Genomic DNA, 16,961 nt, shown 5'->3' with positions numbered 1-16,961 from the left:
CAACTGGAGGTTGGACTCGGGGTAACTACACATGTTCATTTGCCGATTGAATCAATTTGGTGTCAGAACTGTATTGATTCGGATGTGTAGTTTGGTACCATATTATTTGGTAGTTGAAGGCAAATGGTTGCTAAAAGAAATTTTCACCAAGGTGGAGATTTGTTAAAAAATTGGATTAAATTCTTTTAGATAGATTTCTTATTTGGTGTGGGAAGTAACTAGTTTCCTAATTGGATTTAGTTACTTGAAATAGCAGTCAAGTAAAGCCTTATTTAGCTAGAATTAGATACTATTTTCTACTCTATATGAGTTTAGGAAATAGTATTGGTTTCCAATTGTTATTTGATTTTTTGGCAATAATGTTCTCTATAAATAGGTGGGTTGGCATACTACACAAAAGACACACAAAGAGACACAAGGGACATCATGTAGCGTTATACATGGGGTGTGTGAGAGGATTCTTGGGAGATGAGAGATGGTATACAAGGGTTGGGTTTGGGTTCAAGTTGTATTCTTGTATAGAGTTTTCCTCTCATAATAAAGAACAGATTTCTATCCGTGGACGTAGGCTCAATGATGGAATCGAACCACGTTAAATATTGTGTGTCGTTTATCTTTCATGTTTGTGACTTGTTTCTCATTAAATTGTTATGCACTTGATATCTCAATAGTTATTTATTCCTCGTCTAGATCCTAACAAGTTTAAACCAATCCAAACAAATATTTAATGAAGTTTGACAGGTTAAAATTAAGAGCAAATTATCCGGTTGGCCATTAAACTTTTGCAATCATCGAGTTTTGGTCACTCAACTATTAAAAGTCTAGTTTTGACCACTCAAATGTATAAAAGCAAGACGCGAGGCCATTCTGTTAGATTTAGTCGTTAATTTTGCTGATCTGTCCGTTTACGCGATTTTCAATACAAAAAACATGTCAATTTAGGAAGTTGAAAATAGATCTTCAAAGCTCTCAAGGGATTGATCCACGAAACCGGTTGTAACGCAATGACAGAAACGACAACAGAGCATACGCCGCGAAATTTACGGACAAATACCATTCGATTCTGTTAAATCCCAGATCGACGGCCACCAGGTTGCTGTTCCCATTCTTAGGCTTCCAGATGTCGACCCACGTGAAGCTGTAATTCGCCAAGTCCACCTGCTGCAAAGTAGGCAAGAGAAAAAACCAAGTTTCAAGTGTCCCGGGAAACGAGTTCTCGCTGAGTTCAACAACCTCCAATTGAGTTAATCCCTGGAATGAAGTCTTGTAAAGCGGCCCGGACAGATAATTGGCTTTGATCGCCAGCTCAATGAGGTTTGGCGGGAGCTTGGGGAGTGAACCGATGAGTTTGTTGTAACTCAGGTCAAGCCTTCTCAAGCTGCCGATCGAGCTCCACGAGTTGGGCAACGATCCCGAAAGATAATTGTGAGAGAAATCAACCGTATCGAGGGATTTAAGCGCGGTTAAAGAGGGTGGGACTATACTGGAGAAGGAGTTGAATCGAAGTACAAGAGTTTGCAGATTGGTTAGGGAGTAGCGCGGAGGGATTGGGCCGGAGAATTTGTTGGTTGACAGGTCGAGCGTGACGAGCTGAGCGATCTTAGAAATGAGTGGAGTCAGGGTGCCGGCATAATCAGCCGGGTTGAGGGTGAGCTGGGTTACACTGTTGCCACTGCATAAAAGACCGTAGGAGAAATAAGCCCGAGGAATGAAGTAAGAGTCGTCGGAGAAGTTCCAGGAGCCAAGGCATGAATATGGCTTAATTGAATTGGACTTGATTGCGGCTTTGAAGATCTATTTTCAACTTCCTAAATTGATCTTGCTTTTTGTATTGAAAATCGCACAAACGGACAGATCAGCAAAGTTAACGACTAAATCTAAAAGAATGACCTTGCGTCTTGCTTTTATACATTTGAGTGGTCAAAACCAGACTTTTAATAGTTGAGTGACCAAAACTCGACGATTGCAAAAGTTTAATGGCCAAACGGATAATTTGCTCTAAAATCAATATTTCATCAATGTTTCGAATAACTTATTTTCCAATATTAAACTAAAGTCATACGGATCTAAACCAAAATTGTGTTTTTCTTTGTCAGCTAAGTTTTAGTATAAAAATGAGGTTGTTCACTCTAGAAAATCTCAATATCTCCGAACAAGTTGCAGTTCACATCTTTGGATCAATCCTTTTTACGACGATCATCCTCTTACTCCTTTTATCCTTGTAATTATTATGCACACATCTCAGTTCTTAGTGTTTTTTTTTCCCGTTTTGCATTAGTTATATTACTTTATTAATGGCGTTGTATAATATCCTCCCCCCCAAAACAAAAAAAAAACATAGTAAAGTAGTAGCGATTGTAGCCTAATGAAAGTTAGCAAGAATCAAATCAGTTAGAGCTGAATTGCAGCACTACAAAAGCGGTGGTAGGAATACTTGTAATTCTTGTATAAAAGGGACGAGCAACAAGGGTGTAGAACAATCTGAAAATTAGTATTGTTTTTATTCATTCTCCTGAATCTTCAATAATATTGCCTCTCTTTCTCGAGTTGCTTTCTCAAGTCTAGCAGCTCCTGATTGAGTTGATTTTCTCCTACACCTTTACTACTCTACGTAACAGAAGTACACAACAATACTTTGAGCAGTAAGATATGATTGATTTAGCATTTTAGCCGTACGTGGTGGTTGGTGAATTCCAAAAACTTTTGTTCTTCCTACTTTCCTTATTCGTTTGATAAATTTTTATTTAGATTTTTTCTTTATTTTGTGAGTGGTATATGGTATGTCTTATTTCTTCTTGTTTATCTATAAGTGAAATGAAAAGGTTTAATTGAATTCAATGTTTAATTGGTATTGGCTTGCGCAGAAATGGCTAAAGCATGGGAAACTGAACAACTATATGAGCCAAAGATGTATATGCCCCGTGGAATTGTGGATTCATACTACACCAAGTTAGAGCCAGTCAGAAACTTGTTTTGTTCTATATGACTATGAAGATCATATGAGAGAGCCATGTTTGTTTTTCACCAATGCCGTTCTCAGGGTACTAAGATATCATGTCAGATTTTGTTTGATAACATAAAAAAAGTGCTGAATCTGAACTTTTTCAGACATTCAGATGTTTTGACTGTTTGATAAATGAAAATTCATTTGCTGAACTTGTGTGTATTTTTTTTAGCACAAGAATTCTAACTGAATGCTTAATTCTGATAATAATCAATAGAATTACGTCAACTACCTTATCTTATCTACCAAATCTACCATTGTTTGTTAATTATATTCAAATTTCTTATCTAATTAAACAACGTAATATTCTCTATCTAATGATTTTCTATTTCTCTTTTCTCCTATTTTAATGACTTTCACATCTTCTCCATACTTCTCATATAATATATTTCATTTTTTATATTAATTTGATTTAAAAATAAATATTATCATTTTTATACTTAAAAATTTTAAACTAATTAAATCATAGGTTCTATTTCTTTTTTGGATGAAAAGATATAAGGGTAAAATTGTCAAATTTAACTTATTAAGCATTCAGTTATAAATGTTTATTAAATAGTATAAATAGATTTAGTATTAAAATTCAGAGATTTATATATTTCTTTTCAGTGCTTAAAATTCAGTAAATTAATTGTTTCAGTATTCAAATTTCAGAATTCAGACTTCAAAATTCAGATTCAGTTTTATCAAATGGAACCGATTAAGTTAGTACTAGGACCTAACAACTTGCTATTGTTGAATTTTGTGGTTTATGTTTTGTTTATGTGTTTTCTTTCCTCTACCTTTTTAGGGATAGACATAACGATTTAAGTTGATGGAATGGCTTGAATTATATGTTTTAATTAATTGGAGAGCTAAAACTTATCAATTAATAATTTGAGGATCAAAAATTAAATTTCGTAACTGTTTGAGGGTCATTAGAGCATTTTGCTATTGTTATTATTATTTTAAGTTTCCCTGTTAGTTGTTTAGTCATAAAACTTAAATAACAATTCCACAACAACTATTTCAACATGTGAAAAGTGAACAAGTGCTTACATGGTAGTATTAATATGCTCGTTGATCTCGTACGGTTCCTCTATAACTACTGGTGATAGAGCTTCCCAACGTGTGGCCTCTCTGAAAGTGTATAAGAGTAGGAGAAAGACACGTTAGCAGACAGATGGGGCAGGTACATCCCATTTGAATTTGGATAGTTACTCCATAATATTTGGCTTGTTATATATATATATATATATATGTAAGTGACCTTTTGGAAAGATTACTTACATGTTTATCGGGTTTGCCAAAAAAATTTTAAAAAAAAATCCTAAGCGCGACCAGGAACTAACACTAAATATGCATTCCATATTTTATTATGAACATTTTTTTTATTTTTTCTGCAACAAATTTAAATGCAAAGGCTATCAGTTTCACTATAACTAAGGCGGGACAAAAGGAACATAAACTATCAATTGCACATATTGGACTTTTCTTGTGGAAACCGCCATTAACTTGGCATGCATGATATGGTATTTCTTTGATGATGATATTGGATAAAGAGGTTGGCAGATGAGTACTTTGTCTAAGACGTACTACATTTGTCGATTGTGACAGTCAATTGTAAATTGTTTTTGATTTTGTGGATATTCTTTATTACAGGGAACCTCCTGTTCATGGTGCTGGGGCAACACAAACTCATGATTCACCAAATAGGTATTGTTTAAAATATATAACAGATTATTACTTCAGTGACAATAGCTGGCATGGATTTTACAAATTATTATTATTATTATTATTATTATTACATTTTGTAATTTACATGGCCCGGTTAGACATGGAGAGGGCAACAATATTCCTACAAGTCCTACAAGAAGTCAAATGGCAAGTCCTCCCCCACCTATAGGGATGTGGCGAGTTCTCCTTTTGGAGCTGGTAGACATGGAGAGGATAGCAGTATTCCTACAAGCGGTTGTATGGCGAGTCCTTCGCCCCTTCCATAGGGATGGGATGGCTAAACATGGAGAGGGCAGCAATATTCTTACAAGTCATCGCATAGGGATGTGGCAAGTTCTTCTCGTGGAGCGAGTCCAACCCGATAGGATGAGGCGGGTCATTCTCGTACTAATGAAGAGAGTCCAAATACAAGGTATTTTAGAAACAAGAGCTATTTTCCCTTTATAAGGCAACTAAACCTGTTTGTTCTTTTGTTAATTTGAGATCCTTTAGTGTTTGTGCACAAAAAAAGTACTTAGGATTTTCAGTTTTCTCAATACAAGAATATATGGATATCTTTTTAAAAGCGTACCAAACCACCAAGAACATCAAATCTATTTTGTCTTTTATCTGTTCTCATGATATGATTTTCTTAAGTGCTAACAATAGGTAGGAGGCTAACAAATAATAATGGATAGGGTAAAATCTCATAGATACTCGGCTTGGTATCTAATCCATTTGCATGATATGGATTAAAGCTATAAATCTGGGATTTTTTTCTCAAGATATGTTTTTTTTTTTACTTTCCTTTTTCTAATTAGATTTAATGTGACAAAAGGTTGGGGAATTTTATACCGATGTTAGGATAGTGTACTAGCTATCTCAATGTAATCAAATCATTTACTTAACATATGTCTAACTAATAATTATTTAACTAATGAAATGATATCCCAACGTACTGTGGAATTAATTACTCGTAAAGATATGTTTCCATGATGATTATTTGTTTTCATTTTGAACTTTTGTTTTATGATAGATTTCAATCCAACTAGAAAAGTGGCAAAATGTAATAAGGGATAATAAAAGCGGACAAGAACAATCAAAATCTTTTGTAATCTCTTGCATTGGTCCCATAATTGTATAACCTTATTTTTTTTGAAAAAAAAAACAAAGAGTCTTTTGCCAAAGTAACTTTTCTTTAGAAAAAGTAGAGGGAGAGCCCATGTATCACACGGGAATTTAGCACCTATGGTTTAAGATACCTTATAGTTTTTGTTTGGTGTAATAGTAAAGAAGTGTAATTTGTAATAAGAAAAAGAGAACTATTACTATTAGAAGATTAAGTGTAACTGTATATTAAACTATATAAAAATGGAATATTAGATAAAAGCGGAATTCATAAATCTCTTTCATAGTGCCTCTCGTATTTGTATGAAGTTAAAGTAGTAGCCTGTTAAATTTAACTTTTTATTGTAGATGGTAATCTCTATTGTAGTAGTGTCTTTCCTTGGGTTGTCTCTAATCTTATAGATAGGTTGAGAGCTGCAAAATTTTTGAATATTTTATTAGAAGCTATTTCTGAGTGTAATAATCCATCTTGAATATTTGTAATTTTTGTAATATTTGTAATATTTAATGTCGTAAGATGCTTGTGTCGGGGAGAGAGCAATGTCAACTATTGGTTGGTTCTCATTGTTGTCATATACATGTCAAAGAGTTAGTGCTATTAGTTGATAATTGTGTAACATTGTTGATGAGAATATATTTATAGTGCATTTTATTAATTGGAAAGGTGTTAGTCAAACAGTTGATCAACAATGATGATTTGTCTGGTGGTACGTAGATCTGCTATTGTAGGTTGTGATTGATTGTGAATAGCAATTGTAGGAAAGTTTGAACATATGAATTTATTAATGGCGTTATTTAAGAGGCATACTTGTTAGTTTTTGAAGGAAAATTTGGATCATACATATTTTGTAATTTCTATTAAGGTGGGAGATGGAGGCATCTGAAATGAGAGTGGCCTGTTAATTTCTTACAATTGTTGGATAATAGTTGTGGTGTTAATGATCCATGAATATTTCATTTTTTTTGTGTGGAACTTATGGTCAAAATGGGTTGAACTTTTGCATTAGAGATGTAGTATATTTTATAGGTGTCAAAAAATTTGTTCAAATATTCTATATCTATACAATAAATTAGGGCTTCAACATTTTGTCCCTGTACAGTGACAATGTATTAGAAGAAAATGTTAGGTATAAAATTTGACCAGACAACTCATTGGCTAAAACTTTCTCAATTAGCACATAATATTTATTACATAACAAAGATAAATGAGTTTTCCATGGTATAATCACATATTCCTTAATGATATTGAATGAATTAAAAAAATATGGATAAATCCATGTATAAAGCAAATGAAGAAAGAATTAATTAAAAAATAAAAATATAATTTATCCTACTTGTTGAAGCATATATATCTTACAAATTATCACAAATTCAAGTTAGTTACTTGTATAAATTAAGATCTTTTTTTCACTACATTAGAACCTTTATTTTTTCTTAAAACTAACATAAAGCATTTGTTTGAAAATGAGAAACAAGGAATAATGATATAAATATATAAGCTGAAATGATACATGTCAATGATTGGGCTAATAGTGATCAAAGTAGGAATAAGAAAAGATAGAGTTTATTTTGTATGGTTGGGATTTTTGTACATTACCTAACCATTGGCGAAGAGCAATTTTGGATAGCATTTTGCATCTTCTGAGTACTATGGTTTTTCATTTTTCAATCACTTGAATAATAGTGCTCCAATTGTGAGCGAGTCGTTGGATTTTTGACAACTTGAGTAAGTTTCCAAGTATTGTTCTTCATTTGAATAAAGTTGATAATAGTTATGCTAAGACTAAAGAAATAGTAAATATGAAGTTTGGAGCGAAAATTAATTAATCATAGATTTACATTTGAAGTCTAGAAACTGTGAAGCCAAAATTAGAATAAATTACTCCCCTAAATTGGAATTACAAGCTATAGGTAGAAATTTTGCATTTGAATTTTGTCATGTCAATAGTTGGGTATTAAAGTGAAAGGAATGGAAGGAAAGAGGAGGTTATAAAGAAACAAGTTTTGATAATTAAAGGAAATGTTTTAGAGGAACTAATCAGGAAGGAGTATAATTCTAATTGATAAGCTCCTCAACTTTGATACTTTAAAGTGAGAGTAAAGAAAAAGAAGTTGAATCAGTTGAGTGTTATGTTATGATTATGGGAATCCAATATAAATATCCTAATGATTTCTATTAATTATATATATTCACATCTCTCTTACTCATAAATATCCTATACACTTACGTTTTGTGAAATAGAAGGACACAGATTGATAAGGATATCTACAAAAAAAAAAGGAAAAAAACGCAGAAGGAACAGAGACTAATAGATAATTGAGGTCGTTTAGGTCATTATAGCAACACAAAGACTATTATAACTTGTATTCTTATACTATACTAGGAGGTATAACCGCGGCGTTGCGCGGTGGAGTAACCTGCATGAATGCCCATTTAGATGGGATTATGAAGGGTTTATATAGATGATGATCGCGTGTTTGGATTAAATATTAAGAGTACAACATAGATTAAAAGTCGATTACTGTAAGAAAGTATGAAGAAAAAAGGAAAGTCTGCATTAAATGTAAATGCGGTCTAATTGTTTGGAATTCTGAAACTGGCTGGTGCGGTAGATTAAAAAAGAGCTCGCTTCAAACAAAATGCATCTGTATGAGAGTACTTTCAGTTGTCAAATTGTGTAGCAAATTGATAGAACAGTTCGTTACACATACAGAATCATGGCAATCAATGTGTTACATGGCTACAAAAGCTAGGTGCGCTGATGAATAAACGGATAAATATACCATATGTTAATAAGCATTCGGGAGGTACACAGTATAAAATTCATTGCTAACAACAATGTAGAAGATGTCAGCCTTCCAAGCAAAAGCATCTAAATGGAACGCAAGGGACACATATAAGTTTCAACAAAACACAAGCTTTGCATCAGCTCGAGCTTGTCTACTCCTGACAGTATTCAAAAGATCTGTAACTGCACTAATGCAACTTAATAGAGTAGCATAGACAAGGAAAGATCAGACAGTTTTTGTTTTTTTGTTGTTGCAAGAGTCATCAACTTCTGTAGGTTCTTCTTCTATTTCTCCAGCATCTCTAAACCTTCTTGTGAGGCGAACTCGTGGTTTTGAAGAAGATCGTTGTCCCTCTAGAATGAAAAAACAAGCAATGTTAATAAAGCAAACAAGAGGAATGGAAAACAAGATTGTAAAAAAAGGAACCTGAAGAACCAGCTTCTGAGTTCTGTGCTTCAGTTTGAAGAAACTGATTCTGAACATTGACGCAGGAATCTTTGTTGAAAGAAGATGTTGCTGCATTTTCTTCAAAGTAATAAGCAATTGTGTAACGGTGATTTCCACTACCATCCTTTGTATTTCCTGGCTTCAGTTGGGCAATGAACATCTTTTCTTTAAGCTCTCTATGCACAGTTTCCAGTGGGAATTCTTCATTCTGTTAAATAACCCCATCAATGTGTATTAGTATGATAATTTGCATGCATTTAATACAAAGTTAGGCAAAGGTAGTCGTAATTTCGACCTTGTTATAGTGCTCCAGTGCTTGAAGTGCAGTGAATTTAAGTAGCGATTCTGCTAGTTCGTCAAATATTGAAGCTGTGACTGTGTCAGTTTCATCAGTAAGATCAACATCGAAACGACATCTGCATCAATATGTACTTCAGAAATAAGTCAGTAAATTCAAGAAAGTCAATGTTATTTAGAACAATAATAGCTCATGAACAAAAGTGCTAATTTCCTTGGTACAGCTCTATGTTTCTCATTGCAGTGGTTGCATATGTAAACTGAATCATAGTTTGCTGATGTCATCCGGTAACATTTAATACAAGACATATACCAATACTTCTGCAGTATATGTTCAAAAGAAAAGCAAGCCTTAACCCACGCCACCTACAGAAATTTGTAAACAGATTAGAGGAATATTTAGGTGTATATATATGTATAAACAGATCAGGAAAATAACACAGTTGTATCATTTGAAGAATTGAATCCAGCAATAAACAAGTCATGACCTTTTGAGCTGGGGTAATATCCACAAGCGAGGTAATTTTGTGGTTTAGATCATAAAACATTCTGGGACTATAATTGCTGTACGACTTGTTTTGAACAAGAGTAGAGAAACTCTTTTCATTTCTGACAGCCCTATAAAGTTCATTGCAGAATAAATGCAGTAATGAATGTCAAGTAACCTATCCTAGCGAGAGAAAAAAAAAGGAAAGTACATATCAAATAAACATTGTGAGACCAGTGTTTGAGTTGGTTGGCGTCTCTAACTGGTGGATTCACAAGAATAACTTAATCATTTCTTGTTGATAGGGCGATTCCTGATAGGTAAATACAGTTAGAATAGGAATGAATAAACACACATAGAATTAAATTATCAAAAACTTAACTTCTATTAGGCCTCACCTCCATAAGTAACAACCTTGAGTCTGCGACCTATCACAACTGGATAGTTGTCCTTCTGTTCAGTGATAGTCTTACCCTCATTCTCAATGAAGTCGTTCCAAAAAGATAATATCATTGGATTCATCCTACATAAGAAACAGTAAAACGTAACCTTTTAAACTGATTTCATAGCACATAAGCTTGAGGACATAATTTTATGTAGTGCACAACAGGGAATAATTGGGAAAAAAATAGTCCATACTCTTCATTGACAAATGATTCCTTCGAGTCTTTGTTGATTGGGATGACAGAATGGACATCAATAACAATACCAAGAACATCTGTAATTTGAAGAAAGATAGTAGTAAAGGTAGACAAAGTATCATAAATGAAAGCAAAAAATTTTACTGAGTAGGAGTTTAAGTCAGAGATCTATAAATCACAGCATCAAAATTCAATCAACATTAGATTAAAGGCCAAACTGACCAACAGTTTCAGTCTTTGAATCTGCATAACGAGCAAATTCCCTAAATGGTGTAAGCTTGAATTGAAGCGGCAAGACACTGTTTCCTTCACTTTCAATTTCCTCAACAACAGTCTGTGTTCCTATAATCCATTGGAGTTCAATTCCATCAGTTCTAAATTTCTCTGGAATTTTCTTCACTTCAGCATTTGAGATACGATATTTCTTGAAAAGTTGAAACTTTGGCCCCATTTTTTCAATAGCATAGTTAAAAAGAATCCCTTGAACTCTTGAACCCTGTATCAAACGCAAATGCATATAAATAGAGGCTGATCAAGTATAAATAAAATAGAGGCTGACCAATTATAAATAAAACGTACAGCAATAATGATTAGGGGTGAACAAAGGCAATGGACATGTTAACTGAAAGAGAATGAATAGAAATGTACCTTTGAGTCAACAAAAATAAGTCTCTGGAATCTGGTTGGTGTGGAAGTTGAAGATCCTGGGTTCAACTTTTCTTGAACTATTACTTCAGCTGTCCAAGACTTCATTCCAGGCACAACATCATCAATATACAATGTATTTGCCATACTGGAACAAACAAAGAAACAAAACTATCAAATCTGTCAAGTTAAACAGGAATGACAGAGAAAAGGCTGCATAAAAGGATAGTTCATATAAAGTTTCAGTTATGCATGAGTACTACGTACACTTTAAAACGTAAGATTTATTTCTTAGACAAACTAAAAATTTCATGGAATACAACATTTCTTGTCTTGAATTCAGTTATAATATCACTGAATGTTCCAGGTAATATTAAAACTCTAATAGAAGACGATGTCCTAGCACGAGATAGCGCAACATATAGCTTGCCATGTGAGAACACAGGCTCTCGTAAATAAACTCCAACACGATCCAAAGTCTGTCCCTGCGATTTGTTAATCGTCATAGCAAAGCAAAGTCTGATGGGAAACTGGGTTCGCTTAAAAGGAACTCCATTCTTTTCATTGTCTGATGTTTGGAGAGGTATCCTTGGTAAAAGAACTCTTTTTCCTCGATGCTGACCAACTGCAATCTCTGCACAAATCGCATGCTGCTTTAGCTGTCTACATATAAGCCGAGTTCCATTGCATAAGCCTTCTGCAGGATTCAAATTCCTAAGAAGAATAATTGGGCAACCTTCCTTTAGCACCAATTTATGAGGGGGCAGACCCTTGGGATTCAAAGAATTTAAAAAGTCTTCGTAGTCAGATTGATCCCTCTCATTAATAGTTTGATCAATGCTCATATACACAAAAGGTTCTCCAGAAAAGCGGTCAATCATCATCTCATTTATATCATCAACACACGTATTCTTTGGAGTAAGAATACATTTGTTTGTGATCTAGTATGGATCAGATGAATACACGCTCAAATCCGAAAACACAAAATTCACTAACCTGGTTAACAAACAATTTCGGTAAGATAACACATTTAATAAATCTGATGTACATTAACAAAGTAATGACGGAGCCTGAAAAGAAAAATGAAATTTGACCTGTTTAGTGAACTTTCTCTGTTATCAAAAGGGATTGATATATCCTTTGATAGAGTTATCTTTCTATCATCGTCTTCTGGTTCGCAACCTTCGCCTATCCTTAGCAGGAAATCAGAGAAGTGGCCATCAGAGATAGCTCTCATGTTTTCAGTCAAGATTAACTTCCGAAGAGTACTCCACAAAGGTGAGTTGACAAAGCTGGCTTCTATTTGCTGATCTTTTGTTGCATTCTGAAATACAGGTAAAGTTTGACGAAAGTCTCCCCCAAATACTACTACTTTGCCACCAAAGGGTAGATCAGAATCCATTACATCTCTCAGCAACCTGTCAAAAATTTCAATCGTGTCCCTCTTGGCCATAGAAGCTTCATCCCATAGAATTAATTTAGCCATTATAATAAGCTTAGAAATAGAGCTCTGTCTGCTGATATGACAGACTTTGCTGCAGAAATATCCAACGGGATTTTAAACCTTGAGTGTGCGGTCCTCCCACCTGGAAGAATAGATGCAGCTACTCCAGATGATGCAACAGCTATTGCTACGAATCCTTGAGATCTAAGCGTTGCCAGAATAGAGCGATAAAGAAAGGTTTTACCAGTCCCGTCGGGTCCATCAACAAAGAAACTGGTATTGCCAGAGGAGAAAACCTCTCGTAGAATAACATCATAGGCATATCTTTGGCCTATATTTAGCTGTGAAGGTAATAGCAAGTCCTGCTCTGTAAATTGTATGCTTAGCTTACTCTGAATTTCTCTTGTGAGGCGCTCATCTTGACTGAGAATGAAATCATCAGGTACCAAATGGTAGTCATTGACATTTTTTCCCATTTGTTCCAAGGATTTATTTATATCCAGCAAAACACATCTTCTTATGTGTTCAACAGTTCGAACAGAAAAACTCTTAGCTCTCTCAAAATCGCTTGACATTACAGCTTCATATTTTTCCCACAGGACTCTAAGATTGCTTGGCGAACAATAGGCTAACAAGATTGCAAAGAGAGTTCTTAATGAAGAGGGCATCTGAAAGGCAGCTGCTTCATTAAGCGTGTCTTCCAAATGTGTGTCTGATTGAAGAAGTCCCATTTGGAAGGCAGCTTCTCTATAAGAAATCATAAGCTTTCCATTAACAGTCAAGAGATCTTCAAAACACGTGGGAGCACGAGCATGAGATAAGAGAAGTCGCAAGTAGTAGCACTCTCCCTCATTTGGAGCAACAGTAACAACACGACCAATGACTCTTTTTCTCTTCCGTTCAGTCCATCTTTTCCTAGCAGCCTTCCAGACAAAAAATTCTGGGAAGTCACGGTACAGGCATTTAAGATTTTGAGCTTGTTTGTTGGTTTTATTCATGCGGAACAACTCTGTCAGCATTGTCTTGGGAAAATCGACTCGATCTAAGAGATCAGCAAGATTCGTATTTTTATGAAAAGAGATCATTTGCTGACCTGGAAGATGTAACTGAAGAGTATACACAGCAGGAGTCATTTCATTCAGATTAAACCTATAAATACGCCAAAAAGCTTCAGCAGCAGCTACCTACCTCCCAGCTTGAAAATCCTTTATTTCATCTATGTCGTCAGGGTTATTTTCTGAATAAATATGGAAGCTAACACGATCGTGACCCTTATAGACATATTTCTACAAATAATTGACCAACTTAACCGTCGAACAGATTTCGACGTTCATGTGACAGTCAAAGAGAGCAAGAAGAAATGGGTTATATGGCACAACACATCGATTGTCTAGGCTGCTATTACGCACCCTTACAGATCGTCCATTATTCCGCCTTCTATAATGCGGGTAGCTATCCTCAGTATGGACTGTGAATTCGCTAAAATTTTTTGGATAATGGTTTTTACAGAGCCCATCTTTCATGCAAACATTGTCCTTATTCAGAACTCCACATGGTCCATGCATCATATGCTTGATGACAAGATTGTACAAATAGCTCTGTTTCTCTGGATCTGGAATCTCAGCAGACACAATCTGATCATAAGAATCAGAGTTCAATGGTTTAAATTCTGGCTTAAGGATGACTAAGAGGTGAGCATGAGGGAGATCCCTTTTCTGGAACTCAATAACATGAACACACGCAGCAACCTCCCCAAAAATATTTTTTTTTTACTATTTCAGCCTTGAGCAGCTCAAATTTTGCTCTAAACACTCTTGACATTAAATCAGGCCTATCCTGCGCATCTTCTCCATATTTGAGATTTTCTTGGATTTCTCTCCACTGCGTATTACATGTCATGGTAATGAAAAGATTCGGCCTACCAAATTTCTGGACTAATGCCATCGCATCAACATATCTACGGCGCATGTCCCTTGGACCACCAATGAAAGAAGCTGGGAGATAACCTCGACGATCGACATTTTTTCCTTCGGTGTGACCAGCAGATAGACTATCCATTACACCTTGTAGAATCTCAGTCCTAATATTAGTTTGATTCTTTCTATGGAAGTCAAGCCTAGATGTTTCGATCTTCACATAAATATCAACAGCAAATTGCTGTAACAGCCTCCTTGTGTGCAACAACATTGATCTATCATTTTCCCTCATCTGAAGTAAGTAACAGTAGTACTCCCTCGCAGAAATAGTATCATGCTGTTTTTTCCCACTCTCAGCAGCTACACGGCAAGACGTAAAAGGGAAAAATAGAATAAGAAACTTAGGTAACACTTCATTTAACACGTGGCTGGGGAAAAAAAATCAGAAACGGAGTAAGAAGACTTGCCTGCGTGTTACTGTTGAATCAAGCCTAATGCACTCCCAACTAAGGAAAAATTAGGCATGACATCATCATCATCGTCAGCCTCTTTGTTTTTTTCATTAGGGTCAGTACTTTTTGGGATGCCATAATGCCAACCAGGTTCACCCCGAGAAAATAAGAGAGGGTACTGTAATGGATCATAGGACGCAAAATAATGCGGTATCCTATGACTCACATTCGAATGTGTATAAACCTGAATATGAGCACCTTTTTCAAGTGCTTCATCCTCATTCTCTGTCCAAATGGCAGCAACTTGGGACGAAGTAGGCACATTGTACACACGCTGATCCAACCGAGGATCAGAGTTGAGAACAATCCTATGGTTGTCTAGATCAGGAACATCTCGAAGGCCTTTGAAAAATTTAGTGTATGGATTAGCTTCAAGAATACACATCAACAATTTGAGGGTACTTTCACGTAGTCTAGGCGAACCAGCGACTCTTTTTTACAACTCCTCTTCCTGATCGTAGAAATAGAGTTGAACACCAGTAGCTTGATCAGTGGGAGAGACCAAACTGTTCAATAAGTGGTACACCTGGCCTTGCACCCGAAAAGTATAAACACCCTTGGTATTCTTTGTTAAGGCACGATCATACTTGGCGCCAAATGATGTGAAGGCCAAATTATTGTTATAGGTTCGAACCCATTTGCGAAACTCAATACACTCCTCGTCAGTACCAGAGTAAAGACGAAAGAGTTCATAAGGCATTTTCGGACAAACTACAGAAATCCCCCTACCACGACAACAAAATTTGGGCGGTTCCAAGGTAAACCTCTTTGCTCCACAGTGCTCACAGTCCGGAACACTAGGCAGGACAAGAGGTTTTGTCGGTATTTTTTTGAAGCGTGAAGAATTTGTGGTTCTAGGTCGTTTTCTTTTTCCTAAGACAATAGGGAAAAAAATGTATCACCGTAGACGGACAAGAGCAAATGCACCAAAATCTTACTCCTAGATGTACATAAAGAAATGAGACAATCCATCACTAACATTCGCCCTCAACGCGTGTATTCACAACGATCTGTGGGTTGTTTGAAGAATCAGAAAATCTAGAGTTACCAAAATCAAGAACACAGGTACCCTCTTCAACAGGCACCATGCCATGAACTAAAAAAAATAGGACACCAATCTTAGACAGGTTAACCATAATAGAAATACATAGAAGAAGTGATGATTTGGAATCAGCTATAGATAATTTTGGTGTAAGACACAACGAAGGAACAACAGTAGTGCACGAGAGAGCCAGGTATAAATTACTGGAGAGATAAGAACAGAGGAATCTATGTAAGCGGGTAGGAAGGAGGTATATTCAAAAGAGAATCCAATCAGAAATTGGCCAGATGGATAAATAAAGACTGTATAACTCAGGAATCTAGTCTAATAAATAATATACCTCCTAGCGGCAAAGGCACGTTAGAACTAACAGGTAAGGAGCTTTGAGGAGGCAAGTTCTGGCTTCTTACATTCGAAGCTAGCCGTTCAGAAATAACATCAAATGCATCAGCTAATTCATCGCTACCCATTATATCTTGAACATCTGTATCAGGTATTTCACAGGCTCCAAAGGGCGTATCTACCTGAATAGAGGTAGTCTCGAAACCAGTTGAACAATGGGCAAGCATAGACCTATTTTTCTCTAACGGTTGCACAACAAGAGTGGGAGCAAGAGGACTACTTTGTTTTTTCGCAGCATACGCTGCTCTCCTACGGCGTAACAAAGCATCTTTCTTCTCTTGATCCATAGCAGCGTATCGCATGCGCCGTTTTAAGTTATAATCCATTGAACCATGAAGCAAACACTATATGACGAGCAGCATAAAAGGTAGTGGTATTAACAGAGTAGCCAACAAAAAAAAATTGAAGGAGGAAAAGACTTCACAACAGATGGCAAAAAGGTTAAATCGCAAGGTAGAGAAAAATAGAACACATAAAGAATAAACCAATGTAGCAGGGAAAAAGAGTAGAA

At 35.6% G+C, this 16,961-nt stretch overlaps 2 protein-coding genes across 2 annotated transcripts; both read right to left on the bottom strand.

Annotated features, from left to right (window-relative positions):
- Nucleotides 1-969: 969 nt before the first annotated feature.
- Nucleotides 970-3,012, bottom strand: LOC113695317 (receptor-like protein 7). Its single transcript, XM_027214360.2, has 2 exons — nucleotides 2,947-3,012; nucleotides 970-1,794 (listed from the first exon to the last, which is right to left on the bottom strand). The coding sequence occupies exons 1-2, from the start codon at nucleotides 3,010-3,012 to the stop codon at nucleotides 970-972; spliced, it is 891 nt and encodes a 296-aa protein (XP_027070161.2).
- A 9,607-nt stretch (nucleotides 3,013-12,619) lies between these two features.
- Nucleotides 12,620-15,391, bottom strand: LOC140005940 (uncharacterized). The gene is made up of 4 exons (XM_072047309.1): nucleotides 14,995-15,391; nucleotides 14,352-14,854; nucleotides 13,884-14,212; nucleotides 12,620-13,727 (listed from the first exon to the last, which is right to left on the bottom strand). Exons 1-4 carry the CDS (start codon nucleotides 15,389-15,391, stop codon nucleotides 12,620-12,622), a joined length of 2,337 nt encoding a protein of 778 aa, XP_071903410.1.
- Between the last annotated feature and the right edge of the window lie 1,570 nt (nucleotides 15,392-16,961).

Source organism: Coffea arabica, chromosome 1c (genome assembly GCF_036785885.1).
Source record: "Coffea arabica cultivar ET-39 chromosome 1c, Coffea Arabica ET-39 HiFi, whole genome shotgun sequence".
NCBI classification, from domain to species: domain Eukaryota; kingdom Viridiplantae; phylum Streptophyta; class Magnoliopsida; order Gentianales; family Rubiaceae; genus Coffea; species Coffea arabica.
Note: the sequence above shows the minus strand (reverse complement) of the source record. Positions and strands in the feature narration are given on the sequence as shown.

What these genes read in the sequence shown, in the direction of transcription:
- LOC113695317 (XM_027214360.2), bottom strand. Translation starts at nt 3,012, where the DNA reads ATGGCTCTCTCATATGATCTTCATAGTCATATAGAACAAAACAAGTTT. An exon ending in TTCTGACTGGCTCTAACTTG is followed by an intron (nt 1,795 to 2,946) that starts GTGTAGTATGAA and finishes AGTTGAAAATAG; the next exon opens with ATCTTCAAAGCCGCAATCAA.
- LOC140005940 (XM_072047309.1), bottom strand. Translation starts at nt 15,391, where the DNA reads ATGTGTATTCTTGAAGCTAATCCATACACTAAATTTTTCAAAGGCCTT. An exon ending in TAATTTTTCCTTAGTTGGGA is followed by an intron (nt 14,855 to 14,994) that starts GTGCATTAGGCT and finishes CTTGCCGTGTAG; the next exon opens with CTGCTGAGAGTGGGAAAAAA. An exon ending in AGCTGCTCAAGGCTGAAATA is followed by an intron (nt 14,213 to 14,351) that starts GTAAAAAAAAAA and finishes TCTTATGATCAG; the next exon opens with ATTGTGTCTGCTGAGATTCC.